Source organism: Oreochromis niloticus, linkage group LG9 (assembly GCF_001858045.2).
Source record: "Oreochromis niloticus isolate F11D_XX linkage group LG9, O_niloticus_UMD_NMBU, whole genome shotgun sequence".
NCBI lineage: Eukaryota > Metazoa > Chordata > Actinopteri > Cichliformes > Cichlidae > Oreochromis > Oreochromis niloticus.
Window position 1 is genome coordinate 19,226,994 of NC_031974.2, and position 17,209 is coordinate 19,244,202.

General features: G+C 42.0%; 1 protein-coding gene across 5 annotated transcripts in view; it reads right to left on the bottom strand.

Moving 5' to 3' along the window:
• LOC102075991 (uncharacterized) overlaps window positions 1-14,524 on the bottom strand; it is a 95,257-nt gene extending 80,733 nt beyond the window's left edge. For 2 of the 5 annotated variants that reach the window (XR_002063338.2, XM_019363184.2), the window contains exons 1-2: window positions 13,875-14,524; window positions 1,755-1,880 (exon numbers count right to left, since the gene is read on the bottom strand). Coding sequence is in view for 2 of the 5 variants with exons in the window: in XM_019363184.2 (XP_019218729.1) it covers window positions 1,755-1,832 (78 nt within the window). In the remaining 3 variants the exon portion in view is untranslated. The remainder of the gene's footprint in view (window positions 1-1,754; window positions 1,881-13,874) is intronic. The other 3 variants (XR_002063340.2, XR_003221701.1, XM_019363183.2) reach the window with 3 other exon arrangements.
• Window positions 14,525-17,209: the final 2,685 nt, after the last annotated feature.

Here is a 17,209-nt window from a genome sequence, read left to right on the forward strand (position 1 = left end):
AGAAAGAGACACGGAGAGGACTGGTCAGCGGTGCTGACAGTTGTCACAGATGTTGAGTTCAGCACAAAACTCTGCCAGAAGCCATCATGTCAAAGCTAAGTTAGCTGAATGAACAAGAACAACTGCAGGCCCTGCCACTTTAAATCTCGCTCAAAATTCAACAGCTGTTTCTTGAACGAATACAGATGCAAAATAATGATAATAATGTCTACTTACAGCTCCTGCGCAGAAGTAAACAACCCTTCTTAACCACACCCTGAACACATGACGTCTCATTAGCTTTGCCCTGCTGCAGCTCTTTTGGTAGATTTAATTTTAGACACAGGGAACATTTTTATGTTTGATACTGGACTGTCAGAAGAGGAAAATAATAGCTTAAAAATCCCTCCTTTGCTCTAAAAGTAGTTCAAGTTACACACACACATATATATATATATATGTATATTCTAAATAATTTGTAGGAATTTATTTATTTAGATTTTCAAAACACAACCAAGCAGTGAGTTTTTATAGCTGTCCAAAACCCGTAAAGCATCTTTGTCATGTGTATCAACAGTGCTGCTTCAACATCATTTCTCCTCAAATCAACGCTTGCGCTTGTCGATTCTGGCATGTGAAATTCTTAACATTTTGACTGGGTGCATCTTGGCTCCGAGCATCTTCACTCAGCTCGGAGAATGTCTTTGTGCCAAGGCCACAGCCTGTGGCGGTTTTCCTAGTGACAGATGAGCATGTCAACATGTTTGTGTGTTCGTGCGTGTGTGTGGTGAAACAATAGGCCTGGTAAGCTGTGAACTGTGCTATTAGGCACAAAACTGCCAAGCTATCCAGTAAGCAGTCTACCAGCGCTCTAATCAGATATTTTAAATCTGCATGCAAGTCTGTAAAATGTTACCACGTGAATAGACGTGCACCTGAGGGGGGACACAAACAAAACTTCTGAAACACTTTTTTATTGGTCTACATCGCTCAGCCTCGAATTAGCCTCACCTACAACAGCAAAGAGTGAAAAATAATGACGACAGAGAACTGCGACATGTGAATCTAAATGTGTTCGTCCTGTCTCCAGGCCTGTTGGCAAAGGGCAGCTCAGCTGTAGCGGGCAGACTGTGTGAACAGCAGACTATGAACATCTCTCCACAGGCCATACCAAGGTGTCTAATCCAGGAAACGCTGTGAACACACACCCTGTGGGCTCCCACAGTGCACCATGCAGCCGAGATCTAACCATAGCACTGCAACAAAACCATCCGTCTCACCTAGCTAGTGTGTCTAATGTAAAGTTACAAAGTCTTCCATTTTTATGACACATAAAAAATATGCTAATAAGGTAAGTTTACTCAGTTTGTATTCTTACACAGATCAGCTCAATGACTCATTTATTGAGGGATGAATATTAAATTAGGTGCAAATAAGGATTGCATTTAAAGTGTAATATATCTAGGCAGTTTTAAGATCTTGGACACAATACTTATTTTTTTGCATGCATTAGATTAAGACTGTTGGAAAATTTTAATATCTTCATGAATGTCCAAAGAAGCATTTCAAAGATGCTTCTTTGAATGTAAAATGAGTAAAGCTGGTTATTAAATTGTCTTGAATTTATAGTTGTTAAATATTAATAAACCAGTCTAAACTAGTGATACTTAATGAAATGCTGACTTTTTCACTGAGCAGAAGGGTGACTTTATTAAAAAAAAAATTGCACAGAGATAAATTTATCAATAATTCGTTTACACATTTCAGCACTTTACCTGAAGAAATATTGCCAGCTCGTCTACGAGTGTGTCTGCTGTCCAGCACCTGTCAAAGCAGCTGAGTGTCACCCACATCACAGGGTGTTGCGAAATGACAGCTCCCAATGTCTGCAAAGATGAAGCCTCGGGAGGGGAAAAAAAAAAAAAAAAAACAGGACAGATCTAAATTTCATACTCCCAAGTATATCAAAGTGACTCCTGTCAGCATTGCATCAAAGCAGAGAAACAGGAACTGTTCATTTTTACAGCTCGGAGTGGGACTGTGGAGGGCTTTCTTGCGGGGGGGGGACAGGCTGGGAAGGTGAGCACCGTAAATTATGCTGGGTGACTTACAGGGAAAACGATGACAATGAAAAGCACCTTGTCAAAAATCCCCTTGTTTGGAAGTATGACAGCGGAGTGAAAATGAGGTCCTGACACGGGGTGAAGGGAGACAAAAAAGTCGGAGCGGTTTCCACAGATCGAGTTTCTTTATGTTAAAAAGCTGCATCCGTGTGGACTTCATCTGACACTGCAAGTCTGCTGGTGGCAGTGCTGCCTGCATGGTGCAACACTGTGGTAACACCTGTGATTTCGTCTTAGATCTTTTCAGGAAATTCTGTTTCATCAGTTGCGGTTTTTTTCCCTTTTCTTTTTTTTGGGATGTAGCCAATACTGGTAAAAATATCAATCTGACTCATTAAATTTGAAAGTGTTGATTACAATTTACAACAGATTTTTTCATTGTTTTATTAGAAGGGGCCATTTTTGTGGAGCAGAAAACAAGTGCAGACAAAAAAAAAGAGATCAGAGCTAAACACAAAATAACATTGACAATTACCATGGGGCAAGCCTTTTTACCTAAGAAAGCTGAATAAACAAGTGAGTGTCTTTGCCTCTATAGGCCTACAGTGCTACAAGATACAGAGATACAACTTGTGCGGAGATGACAAATATTGAGACTTGAGGCTAAAAGAAAACCAAGGCAACCAAAATCTGGTTTTGTCCCAGGGCCAAAGCCTGCACTGCACTGTGGGCCACTTCTGATTTCTGCACTAGCTGGTGTAACGCAACCAGCCATGCATTAGCATTGGCCCTCCAGTTAGAGCGGGCTCTTAGGATCCTGTCACCCGAACTTATCATACACTCTCGTTCGCATGCACACACGGGCAGACACACAAAAAACAAACATGGAAGAGCAGCTTGCTAGCTTGCTTTTACTGGACACGGATCTCTTTGAGCTTCCTGTTGTCTTCAGATTACATTCACGTATTTAGAAACATTTAATCCTGCTCAGACCGCTAAAGCATCTCCAGCAGGGCCGCTCCTCTACACAACATAAAAGCTTGAATCTACCCGTTAAAGCTGCCCCATCTCCCTCACCGCTTAGAGGGGGGGGCCTGAGCTAGAATACAAAGTTCAACAACTGTGAAGAAGGAACTATTAAAGAGGACACACAAAGCAGTGACCTTGACTGACAAGTGCTCTTCATTCTGGCCATAAACAGCAGTGGGGCCTGATAAGTGTTCACCGGTGCGGGAAGTAATGACCTATCCGTCAGCAGTGGTTGGGCTGTGTGAGGTAGTATAAATGGAACATACATAATGTACAGCAATAATACCAGCACGCTCACAGCCTAATGTATTATCATTATTCTTGGGGACCAGGGTTTTTTTCCCCCCTCCTCTAACCCCGTACAGCGTGCCTCAACAAGGCGGTTAAATGCCTTCCGGCCACGATAATTTCATTCTAATCTTTGTTCCATATTATAATTTTCATGGTCAGAAATACACCAGGAAGCAACAGCACGTTTCTATCAAGGGCTAAACAGAACACAGGCCATAACTGGGGGTTTTATGTGACTGTATAACCACTCGTTCTCAGTGCACCAGTCAATTTACGATAAGAATGGAGAAAGCAGTAAATTTATGTGTGATGGCCCATCTCAAACAACATCGTTATGTGCTGAACTAGCTTCTGATAGCATAGCTGAACCTTCTTAAAAAAGGTTATTGGAAATTTCAATATTTCCAACATTAAGGTATAATATCAAATTTTACTATAAAGTTAAAATAAGTTTGGGGAAAAAAGACACCCAGCGTCTAAAGGCCATAACTGACCACAGAAACTTCATCAACATCCTGTAGTACATACAGCTCATCATACTCAAATGTAATTATAGACAGACACAGGCGTGAGGAGGTACACTGCTGACAGAGTCACCACTTGACAGAACAGAGTCACTTCCTTCTCAGCAGCTGATTATGCAAGTCTGCATTTACTGCAGACTAATGTGCACAGTATCAAACATTACACATCTTCAGCAGACAGATAGGAGCTGAAAAGTTAGACTGAATATAAAAAAAACAAAACAATAATTAATTTCTTAGCCTGCAAAAGTAAATATAAGGCTACAGCCAGTTAGCTTAAACTAGCTTAAAAAATCCACCGGGTTGTGACATTTTGATGCTTTTGATACACATCATTCTTGACATTGTTGGATCATCTCATGCTTACTATCCCTGAAAGACTTTTTCACATATAAAATAAAGTTACTATCACAAAGAGTCAGAAGCAACTCCTGGCAATCTTAGTTAGCACTCAGAATTAGATGCATCTGATCCTTTTAATCTAAAATGTATTTGGGAGAAGATTTCTTGAATTATTTTATGCCAGTTATGTGCTACAAGCCAGCAGGGAGCCAGATGATCAGTTCAACAACACCTGTGGTACTCAAGCTTTATGACAATAAAGCTTGAGTATTTATACTGCATAGTGCCAAATCACAACAACAGGCGCCTCAAAGCACTTTATGTTATTATATTATTATTTAAGATACAGACCCTACAAAAATACAGAGAAAACATCAACAATCAGACTATCCTCTGTTAGCACACATTTGGCAAAAGTGGGAGGGAAAAACTCTCTTTTAACAGGAAGAAATCTCCAACAGAATCAGGCTCACGAAGGGGCAGCCATCTGCCGTGACCAGTTAGGGTTGAGGGAAGGGAGAGAGGACAAAAGCCACGCTGTGGAAGAGAGTCAGAAATTCATAATTATGAATGACTTTGTCTGTTTATGCACCACTGTGCACAAACAGACAGAGTGAAAAGATGTGTGTGAAGGAAGAAACACTTCCCAGTGCATCATGGGAAGCCCCCAGCAGTCCAAAACTATTCGGCATAACTAAGGGAGGACTCAGGTTTGTTCTCGACATTGTAGGGCACCAACGGACTGTACATACAAAATGGACAGCCTCAGGTCTGAAACATGAAGAAATGCAGAAATGTCTTGTTTTAAGCCTCATTAGCGAAAAGCATCCCAATTAGCAACACAATGAAGAACGTATGAACCTTGATAACCAAGATAGCTACCTCTAGAATTAGCCGATCAACCCTTTAAATATGGTCACACCTAGTTTCAAAAGATTAAGATGGGACAACCAAAATTTATAACTTGAGATAGTTATGTTCAGTTCCTCATATGTTCATTACCTCTTATGGTGGCTACTTCCATCTTTTATATACAGTCTAAGGACCACGTTTGAGTTTCTTATTTCCTAAAAAAAGCTGAAAATTGTTGTATCACTCAAAGCTGCTGTAGTGGATATATAAAATTTTTAAGTGACTATGAGAAAAGTTTGTCTGATTAATAGCTTCAGATTAGTATAATCAGCTTCAAGGAGTGGAGTATTAGTATTAATCTATTCATCGTGAGCCAAATGAGTCAACAGTAAAGTATTTTGTTTCTTTCACGGCGGAATATCGAACAAAAATTATCACATCCCAAAATATACCTAGTGATAGCTCATTCTGTCTAGTTGCTGTACTAGTTGTGCTGAGAGTAATAATGTAACGCCATTAATTAGCAGGCATTTCTGAGGCCTCCCACACACATACCGCATCAAAGTCACAGCCAGTGTCCTTATCCAAAACTCATTTCTACTCCACAAAAACACGGACATGCAGTGCTACTACGCAACTTAACATTCCCGTAATGCTGCATATCACAGAAATCAATTCCCAGATACATTTTCTAAAATACAGAAAGGGCAGTAGTTAAAATGTTCACTGTAAAAAAAGTAGCTGTAAAGGTTTTAGCAATGAGAATATTCTTGTCACATCTAAGCATTACAAATCTTGCGTGCATTCCCGTCTCATCTCTCCCAGGTATCCCTACAGAGCAGAGAAAAATGAAGGATGCCTCTAAAGCTTGGAGACAGTAATCTCCCCAGTGGAGGTCAAATCTAACATGGCAGGTTAGTGTCTGTGGAGATTGACAGCCTCGAGAAATACTGCTGCCAGGCACCCACAATGCACAGTGACAGTGAACACCTCCCAGGAAAAAGGCTGGTTACCAAGCCTTATAGAGCGACTGTCAGAGGGCGCCTGTTGTCAGAGCTGCTGCCAACTCTGCACTGACAGACTCTGTCAACCTATCTCTATCATATCGAAGCCATCTCAATCATGCAAACACCAAGCTGATCTAACCTGAACACATCTTTATCAGAAGCGTTCGCAGGCAACACTTATTCTTCCTGCATTTAAACCGTTTTCATCCAACAGGAATTTAGCCACAGTTGAACAATTGAACATTTGCATTTTAAGCAATATATCATCAAAATAAAGTAGATTTTTTTCATTTTGTACGTTAATTATGCAGTTAATTGAAAAAAGACAACATAATCATTTTGCTCCGTGTAAACTGTATATGGAATATCAGTGCCATAATATATGTTGTTTACTGATACTGTGTAGAGAAATGCTGTACAGCAGACCACTAATTGCACGAAATATGTTATCTTACAGGCTTGTGCTGTCTGCGTTTCATAAACAAAGGCTGACAGATCATGCCCTAAACCAGTGACCCTGCTGTGAGCATATGCACTAATGCAAGGTCACACTGGAGACTGGCCACATGAGGAGAAAACAGCCATCTAATTTGCTTTGTGAGCCCAGCAGACAAACTCCTGATGTAGTCATCACGGGCTGCTATAACATGTCAGTGTGTTAAATGGGAACCTTTTCCATTAGGAGCCCTAATAAGTGTCCCGTGTATAAAACAGAGAGTCCTTTCTCTTTTATGTCTGAGGCAGAAAGAAATGACAAGGAGAATTTCGCTGCCAAAAACATGTTGTACTCTCGGCGTCGAGGAGGCTTTGTTGGCTCTCACAGTGCTCAGCTGTGTACAAAAGCATAGCAGCTGATTTTCACAATGACAGGTGGCCATCTTTAAAACTGAGATCTCTGCATAATACCAGCCACAAACCACCGTGGTTGGCCTATTTAGCAATTGATAAAAGAACATCGCAACAGCTTCTGGTCCCCTTGGGGTCTAAATACTGAAATAAAATCTATATAAAAGAGTGAAGGTTGAGGAACCATGACTTTTAAATAGAAGCAATATTTTAGATATTATACATAAAGATACATGTTTTTGCAATATATTTCTGTAGAACAGCTGTTACAGATAAGGAAGTGTCAGTGGTTTGATAAACATGGGTGGAGGTTGAGTGTTGATGGCAGCATGCTATAAAGGAGGGGGTGATGGTGGTTGAGAGGGGGGGGGGGGGGGTATTCAATCCAGAAAAGACAGGCAGACGTACAGACAAACAGACCTATAGCCTGACGCCGTTCCCCCTCATCCTCTGCTTGCCCTTTGTCATGCACCCTCCTCACCTCCAGAGCTGTCACTGGCTTGTCAGAACCAATCACAGGATGCCATGCTGTCTGCCAGCCATGTACCAGTTTGGACAGGATGACATCAAATTTCTGGTGCTACGTGTCAAGGACCATATGAAAACAGATGTCCTCATTACTGGGTCGCCCCGTGCTTTAGACTACTTATTCAACTTTTCACAGATCAGGGGATTAAGGAACATCACAAGGTTTTTTAACTCTTTGTGCGTAGTCTAATCTTATTATTAGTTTGAGTTAATGTTAAAATATTGGAAAACATCTCCGAATAAAACAATTAAATAGCGTTTGCCATAAATAATATTGTCTTTTACGTTGATGGCGTAAGAGTAAGGAGAGAAAAACAGCAAACTAAAATCCAGTCAAAGCCCGCTCACACTGTGATAAAACGGTTACATGTCCAAGCCCAGTGTTATGCATATATGAGGCCCTCTGAGATCCAGCATGACAAAAGTAACTTTATTGAATAGGACAGATCGCTGCTTGTCTGACTGACTTAATCTGTTTGATTGAGCAACGGGATGCCTTCGGCTTCACAAGTCCTTCAAAGGCCGCAGATTCTGCAAGTGTGAAAAAAGAGGGAGGAGAAAAAAAAGAAAAAATATCCCCCTACAACCCTTCCTCTGCAACAGACATGCACACACACACACACACACACACACACACACACACACACACACACCAGTGCAGCTTTTGGAGGGCTTATTTATGAGCTTTAAACATCTTATTCATTGCCCTACCACCCAAGCCTTTTTCAGATCATCAGCCTCTGACAAAGACTGCAAGCTTGGAAAATCTGTCATCTGTCAGCGTCATTGATTAGGAGCAGAACTCTGGGCGGATGATGAGGCTTCACTGCAGCCAGCCGTTGAGGAGTAATAAAGGGCAGAGTTTAAAGAGTATGTCCCCCCACAATAATACTGCCGCTGCAATTTTCCTCTAGAATCAATAGCGTGCCACATTACGGAGCCATACATTCATTTCCTCATGCTTCACGATCTTATTATGGGAATCCAACTTTCCACTCCGCCCCCTTTTTTCACCCAGCCGTCCACACACAAAGCAGAACTCAGCTATCATTGTGCTTGATCTGAATTTTATTTAGAGCTCCATATGCTTCTCCAGCCTCCTCTCAAAGCCCGGTGTTGATGCTTGGCCTCTCTTGGCCCGTCAACCATTAAAAGAGGGGCCACGCTGTCACCGCACTGCTTATTGTGAGCCTAGGAGGTTAAGAGACAAAAGTGTGAGATCATGAATGAGTGGCTGGCAGTCTATTGGAGGTTGCCGCAGATCTGAAATGAGAAACTGCACCTGATGCATCTATTTTGAAAGAGAACCGGGGGTTACTTTGTCTCCCCGAGTGCCCCATTAAACGCAACGACTGGCACGCCTATTGACACCTCGGCAAAGGAGAGGCTCGTCGGTGTGGCGCCGTGGACTTATGGGATTTGCTTATTGTTTCTCTGCTGCTGTTTGAACTAAATGCAGCTAAATACCTACTGAGATCTCCTGGCTGCTATGAGCATCCAGACTAACATTCAGCTAAACACGAGACAACAGAGGAGCTGGATGAAACCCCAGAGATACTCTACACCTCACGGCGGGGACAAAGCACCAGAATTGCCCCTCTGCTGTTTCAAGTCCTGCTCTGCACACACATTTCTCTACACTCTCTCCCCTCAAAATACCCAAAGCCGTGTCTCTCAGTCTCCAGGTCCCCCCTTAGTGACAATTTGTCCACATCAGAGAGCCATCATCTCTAACAAGATCTGACTTGTGACACACAGATGGGGAGGGGCTGGGCACGGGCAGTGCTAGCGCTGGGTGCCTGCCTGCCCCGGGGCTACAGAAAAACGCCATGCTCAGACTGCCGTGTGAGAGAACACAACTGCTTTCTGCTAAACTCTGCTTTTCCACCATAAGCTCTACCAGCCCACAGTCGGCATCGCTGGGCCATTACAAATGAATGAGATGCAATAAAATGTCAAAAAACAACAAAAAAAGGAATTCTACTCTTTATATTACTAAACACACAAGAAACTGAAATGTAATATACAGCCTAAAAGTGCAGAAAACTATTTTTAATCATGACATTTGTCACACTAAGACCTTTAAAGTTATTCATAGCTGTTAACAAGCTTAGCGAGCGCTACAAATAACAACAGACTGCATTATAACACAAGGAACTTCATTACTGCAAGAAGAGAAAAGATTTTCAAAGCATCCAAACACAATAAGCCTGTGACCAAGCAGTAAGTCATGTGAAATAAGCTTTGTATTGTGACACAAAGAACAGACCCTATCAGGCCCTCATTCATTCATCTGTCAACCCACACGCAGGAAGAGCCGGGGAAAAATTTTCTTTGGTGCCTTAAGGCAACTGTCATTAACTCTGCCACCAACATCATCCAGAAGTTTCACAAGTTTGCTAGAATATCATAAATAATGTCAACTTCCATCTCTACAGAAGACCTTTTTAGTAATGGTATTATATTGCCTGCATATGTTGGTTTAATGTCAGGTTTACATAAAGCCCCTCAGATTTGCACTTTCCATTATTCTGACGGCATCTAAATGCGTCGACTTCATGTTTGAATGAGCGCACTTTTCCACAAAAGCCGGATCTCGTTAGATTTACATAACATGTCTTTCACAAAAAGTTCAAACTTCATGCAGGCATACACAAAATTACAACACAGAGACTTACGTCACCGTGGGCTGTCGTCTGTGCGTTTCTCTCTCAGGTCAATAAAGAGCAAGACTGTATGGAGAATGCCCTAAACAGCTATAAGGAACATTATCGTTCCAAGTGAGCGATGTGTGAAAGCCAGAATGCTGGCGCTTTAACAGATTGATGAACACAACAATGGTGTACATCTCACACACACACACACACACACACACACACACACACACACACACACACACACACACACTGAACTTATTTTTACACCCCCACTCGTGTGGACTCGCAGCCTCTCTGTTCCGGTCAAGTGCTTCAGCCAGGACAACAACGCATGCAATTAGGTCATGCTGGTCAGTGTCACCCACACGGGGGACAACAGTCATTATGAATTTCAAATAAAAGTTAAATCATACCAGGAAAGAGGACAGGAAATTGTCCAGGGGAATATTAAGTAACAAAACAGATAAATAAATTGCAGAATACACATTCTGCATGATATGAATAAAATTAAAATTTGATGGGCTTAGCCAGTACCAATCTTTTTCGTATCAGCATAACAAATCATAACAACCTAACAACAATCCTTCCTTTCACTTTCTTATCATTCTATTCGATTTCTCAGTAAGATCATCACTGCATCATCACTCTGGAAACCTACATATTAAATATAAATGCAGAGCAATAAAATCAGTTTTATTAAAAACCTCAAATAAGCTATTTCTACATGGGAATATCTAGTTTTGAATGAATCTGCTTTTGCTCCAAACGCATGACATTGTTGCATTTTTTTTTTACCAAAATGTATTCATGTAGTCTCAGCCAATCTTCTTAGTCCAAGCCAAGTAACGAACAATGATCTCTTTATTTCTGTGTTTCACTATGATTGCAAAGTGGGAGAAGCGGCAGGTTTAGGACAGCCACAAACAATAAGACCGACCACAGAATCACAGGAGTTATGTTATGGCTGTTTCAACTGTTTTTTTGGGTTTTTTTAGAGAATTCATGATTATATCCGCATTTGGTATGTCAAAAAAGTACAGTGCAAGTGTAACTGTTCTCTCCAGAAAAGTTGCAGCATGTAACATGTGTGTAAAACAGTAATGGGAACAGCAGTGTAATAAGAAATATTAGCTAACTTAACAGTTATAGGTCTTTTGGCCTGGCACTGGTCAACTTGTGCACAGCGTGCTTACAAGCTTGCAATACCCTGGCAGAAACCTTGAGCATCCATGAGCCTCAAATTAACAGGAATTTTCCTTCTGCACTCCTGGCTGCCAACCATGGACTCCCACCAACACCAGCAACACCTTTTTCATGCGAGTAAAATGGAAATTAAAGACAAAATTGCATTGGTTTTAATTACCAACATACATTTGAAACTCTTAGAGTTAAGCAGATCATTCAAGCAGTGCACAAAACTAAAACAAATCAACATTTTGATGCTCCTAATAATGTTTCCTGTCTTTACTACCATACGATATTTTCATGCTTCCACTCTCCTGCAGTACCCCCCAACCCTGCTGGCTGCTCTCACATTCTCACCTCACTCTCCTGGCCCTCTGGCCCTAATCCCTGGCTCTGGCTCTTGACAACCTCACCCACTGAGCTACAGATTGGCCGGCACACAATGCCCCAGATCCTCATTCACCAACACAATGCACTCACCGGCCATACACCTTCCCTTCTCTTTAACTCTGACCACATCCCTTCTGTCCATTCCCTCATTTTTCTTTCCCCTTCATTCATTCTCTTCGTTCATTTAATTTCCTCAAGCTCTCTCCAAGTCTGTCTCTCTTGCTCCGACTCTGTCTTTCTGCCAACTTGGTGGCGACTGGTGGGGCAAAACACAGAAACCGTCTCCCGCCTGGTTTCATTGCAGGGCATCGTGAGCAGGACGAGCCAGACCTCACAAAGCCATTGCAGAGTGAAACAAAGGTTGTGTGCTCCATCATTCAAACCGGGGCCACTCCGACAGCTGCCTCCGCCACGCTCACACTGACAAACGGCCAGAAAAACAGATGGTTTGTGCATTCATGACCAGTTTAGTGGAAGCCCAGGAGTCACCCCCATTCAAGGGGAGGGTTTTTGTCAGCTATTCCGTGATAAAGCTTTTCAGTCTGGTAGAAAATTAGAAATGCATTTTAAAATTGTCCCTTAATTATTGAGGTCATCCCGGCCCCATGGAGGAGAGAGGAAAGAGCTGAGGCTCTGGCTTTGTGACACATGACTGATCTGAAAAGATGGGCTGCCTCATTTCACTTTTTGAATCCTGCCAACACATTAACATACATTTGTCAGTTGCTTCTGAAGAGCAGATGCATTGAATGTTAGAAGCTAGCTATCCTCTGAGGAGAGAAAGTTCATCATCTCAACATCTGATCAATAGTGACACTGAAATCGTTCCCCCCCACTGAAAATTAGCTTCATAAAGAATACTCCCCCCTCGTTAGGTCAATTAGGTACTTTTTTCATACCTGCAATGTATTTCTTGTGAGGGACCCGTGCTGTTCCCTTGTTGGGACTTTCTCATCTTCTGTCAGTCACAACGACACATGCAAGCACATCTGCACAGCAATCGATAGCAGACGAGTGTGACCAAGCTCTGAGTCTTTCAACACCTCCTCACTTTCAAACTCATTTAGATAAAAAATGGCCCAAGAAAAGAGAAAAGTAGACCCTTACTTTTCAGCCCAGCTCAGTCCTGGGTATATAAAGCTTTGTTTGTCTGTTCTAAAAGCCTTTATTTAAAGTATACAATATGGAGTTTATATGAATTTCAACCCTTAAAGAATGAAATTCAAACAGGCACAGATAGCGTGTGTAATATTGGACATTTCACAACTTTAGACAATACATAAACAAGTATATGAGACTGAGACAACCACAATAATGGTGTATGTCATGTCATTAAAGAGAGCTTAACAATTGCTTTAAAGCACTGAGGCGTGAACCATAGTGGGGCTTCTGAGCATCATCATCAAGCTGTTGGCAAGACACCCCAAAAAAGTCGTTTCCAATTGCGAGAGAAAGCATTCACCATGTTGAACTATATCATACACAACACTGTTTACACAAATTAGCTGAAGTGCCAGCCAAAGTGACACTGACTAAACTTACTTTGTTTGGTCCTCCGTATAAAATTAGTTTCACGTCTCCCTCTGCCTAACAACGCAGGGAGAACGGCTGAGCAGATATGAATTAAAGATAATGCCAAGCCACAGCACGTCTGTCTCTGCCTCGAAACCATCTGGACGTTCAATATTACATCCTCGTCTACACTTTTCACACTGATCAGGATCACAGTTCTTTGACGTGTCCCCGTGATGCCCGTTCGTGGTTGCTGACTGAACACATTTGTCGAGGTATCACTCTCGTTCTTGAGGTAGTCATGCAACGGCCTTTACAGAAGTTGTCTGTTTGAGAAGTCACAGCTGGAGCACAGATAAGAGCCGCTAACCTACAGAAACATAATGTTAAAGTAATTTCATTAGATGTAAAATTTGCTATATTTTAAGAAATAGACACGCTAAAATATTAGCATTGTTTTATGAAGTGATAAAATGGTGAATTTTGGTGTCAAAGAAAAGTGACCCGAGAACCAGAAGCATAACTTAACCGCTTTGTGATCTAACATGTTGTGATCCTATTAATAATCATGCAGGCTCAGCATCATTGCACTGGACTAGTAGAGGCAAATTAACATAATCATTGTCTTCATTAGCATAATTTCTGTGCTAGTTTGTCCGTGTTACTTACTGTAACGTATAGCACAATAGAGACACCCAGCAGAATGCTACAAGCTGCAGATAACAGCAAACCACAGATTCTCACTGCGCTGTGAGAGAGCCACACAGTATGATACAAACACAGATACACCTTTGCATAAACACACACACACGCCACTTCACACACGTGAAGCCGAATGCACCCTGACAGCTTTGTTTCCACTTAAGCACTGCCCTCCTCTGACTGTCCAAGGAAGTGCATACAGCCCATACAGCGGCACAGCTACTCATCATCGCTGCTCCGAGTCATTACACTCTTTAAAGCAAAGATGATGATTTCAAGATTAATTTTATTGCTGGTAAAGAGCCTGCAGAAGGTGGATGAGCGGAGTCCTCCCCACCCCATTCTCAGCCCCCCATCACCACCACATCCAGTGCCATTTGTTGTTGGACTGCACCCCTTTGGCACCAGACAGGAATCACTTCCTCAGAACATGATGTGGGAGGTGTTCAAAGATAGACGCTGACAGAAATCTGCTGCCGTTGCCAAAAGTGCTGGCATTTCCACGACACAAGCAGTGACTCTCAGACGGATGTGATCCGATCAAATAGACGTGATAAAAACGTGTGAATTTGGACAAAAAATAGCAATCAGATTGAATAAATACAAGCTAGAGGTGGGCATAAACAACCTGAAAAATAACTCACAGTATGTTGCTATGCTGCAAACAAAAAAAAGTATCTTTCAACAGGAAAAATATATCTTATTTGCCAGCGTAGCCCTTTGGTTAGATTCTTACTGGTGGTGTTGTTATTTTAAGCTCAACCAGCTGGTAACTTGATGATACTCAAAGTTGTTTACTGGCCAAAAACGGATACATTTTCCATCTTTTTTTCCAAGCCTGTACAAACTGCTCTTCAGCATTTAAGCAGAAAGTAATTAAACTCCCAGTAGACTCTAATCAGCATTCATGAGTGGCATCGGCTCTAAGTATGATATACAGTACAGCCCCTGTCAAGGTGATTTCTCACCTCTCACCATTTCCTCCAACAGCTCTCACCATGGCCATCACACACACACACACACACACACACACACACAGCTGTTGTGTGCTTGTCCCTCCCAAATTAATACCCACAAGTGAAACCGTGACCTGCAGAAGGCAGCCCCGACCCGCCGTCCCAGAGCGACTTAGTGGATCCACCCCCTGAGCACGTGGCTCTGTCTGTCTTCCCCTACTCTCCCACCCACCCCCAAAGACTGAGCAAGGACAAGAGCTTGCAAGAGATGAATAAGGTAATCGCTGGCACGGTACTATAAAGTGTAGGCGTGCGTGATAAAAGATCGCTGATTTGTTTGTTAAGCAAACAAAAACAACTGAAATTCTTTCATTTTTTCTGATTATTTCTTAACTCCACGCTTCTCCTCCTCACAAAAGGAGCAGTTGTGGAAGTCCTGAAGGATTGCACCGTGGCTGGACGACAGAAAATAAAAGAGACTCAAGGCTTCAGAGACAATAATGGACCTTGTCTGTACAGTCACCAAATGGCTACTGCTTGGTTAGCTGCAAGCTCCATTTTGGGACCTTTGGTTCCCACATTTAATTAAAAATCCATTATCACCTCTCAGCATAGCGAGCAGCACTTCAGCCTATACTATACAGATCTGCACTCCTAATTGGCCTTAAATGGCTAAATTTATTTTCATGCAATCAGACTTCAAGTTTTCTTTAAGGGGAAGTCAAACTGTTGCAAGTAGCTTGGACTCGTTTTTAAAAAATAACCCCCCGCCCTTTGGCAAAAGTGCACCAGTGTTACAACAAATGATTCTCAGGTATTAGAGTGTAGACACACACCGCAACAGACCTTGTGGCAGACCTTGCAGGCAAACTGTTTTTAGGTGGTGCATTAATATTCAAAAGGTGATGTTGCCAAAGCACCTTGAGCAGATGCACACTGGCACACACTGATGGTCTGAGTGAGCAGCTGAAGAGGAAACAATGCAAAAGGAAAAGGATAGATAATTCAAAAATAAAGCAAAAAGGAAAAAAATCAAATTAAAACAAAAGACCGAGTAAAGAAACCAAAATAACGACTTGGGATAAAGCAAAAAAAAGAAAAAAAGGAAAAGAGGAAAATGAGCTCTCCTTCATATTCCAGCACCGCTCTCCTTCATTGTTACCTCGACGATTGCGGCCAGGCCCCAGCTCCCCTGGCAGAAACTAAGTGGCTTGCTGGCATATGGTGTAACCTCCATTTGAGTGCTAAAAGCTGGATATTGTTTTTGTGGAGCAGATGTTGGCGGGCATGGCAAAAGGCACAGCTGACTGGGCTACGCAGCTGGAAACAGTGTATGTGACCCACATACAGGGGGAGCAGTAGTCAACTGAGAGCCACAACCTTAATGGAGAATAGCAAGACATAATATGAAGTTTGTCCCTCTGTTGTCTTTACAAGCATGAAGTTGAAAATAAAGCCAGTTTAGCTGTTTTTAAGCTTGTATTCTATTGCTTTTTCTGCTGTTAATTACTCCCTGACAGCGTGAATACTATCCAAGCGGCTTGATGACTGCTGCACTCTAATTGTAGCTGTAGTGGTAACCTAGAGATGAAAGGATCAGATTTTAATCTAACGCCTCAATCGTGACGTTACAGTAGATGCCTGAAATGTGTCAGGAAGAAGCCTCGATCAGGTCAAAATCAGACTCACAGATTGATGAGGGTTTATTTCTATGACCGCTTTAATTTGGGGAGTTTTATTCAGGCTAATCACAGCAGGATGCAAAACAACCTCAGCTCTCTGTGTGCCTCCAAATAATACAGAAACCACCATGTTTTAAATTGGAATTAAATGAGCTTTCATGCCTAGATTTGAGCTAATGAAAACGAAACGAGGACACTTAAGAGTCCTGACCGATTTCTCAAACCCAGAAGTGTCCTGATGCCAAAAGTGGACAAATGAAGATTATGCTGAGATTATAATAAGGATGCCAAAGCCATTATCCAGTCTACTTTGACAAATGCTGTGCCTTTCTGTGAGCAGATGGGACCTAGAGTTTGGGTGGGGAAACAGGCAGAGTATCCTTCACCCAGTTGGCTAGAAAAGACTAGGATAAACGGCAAGCCGGGACACCGTCAAGAATCCCCAACATTACATGTAATTTTGTGTCTGAGTGCTTAAGGTCTGTTAATTTCGCTCTGTTTGATGAAAACTGACCTGCTAACGCAACAATCAACACTGTAATAGCACGCAGTTATTTATTTTGAATCATTCTGCATCATTTCATGTCTGTCTATTATCAATGTAATATTAAAAAAAGGATTTTATGATGTTTGCAGGACCTCAGCGATCCCCCGCTGATGTCCG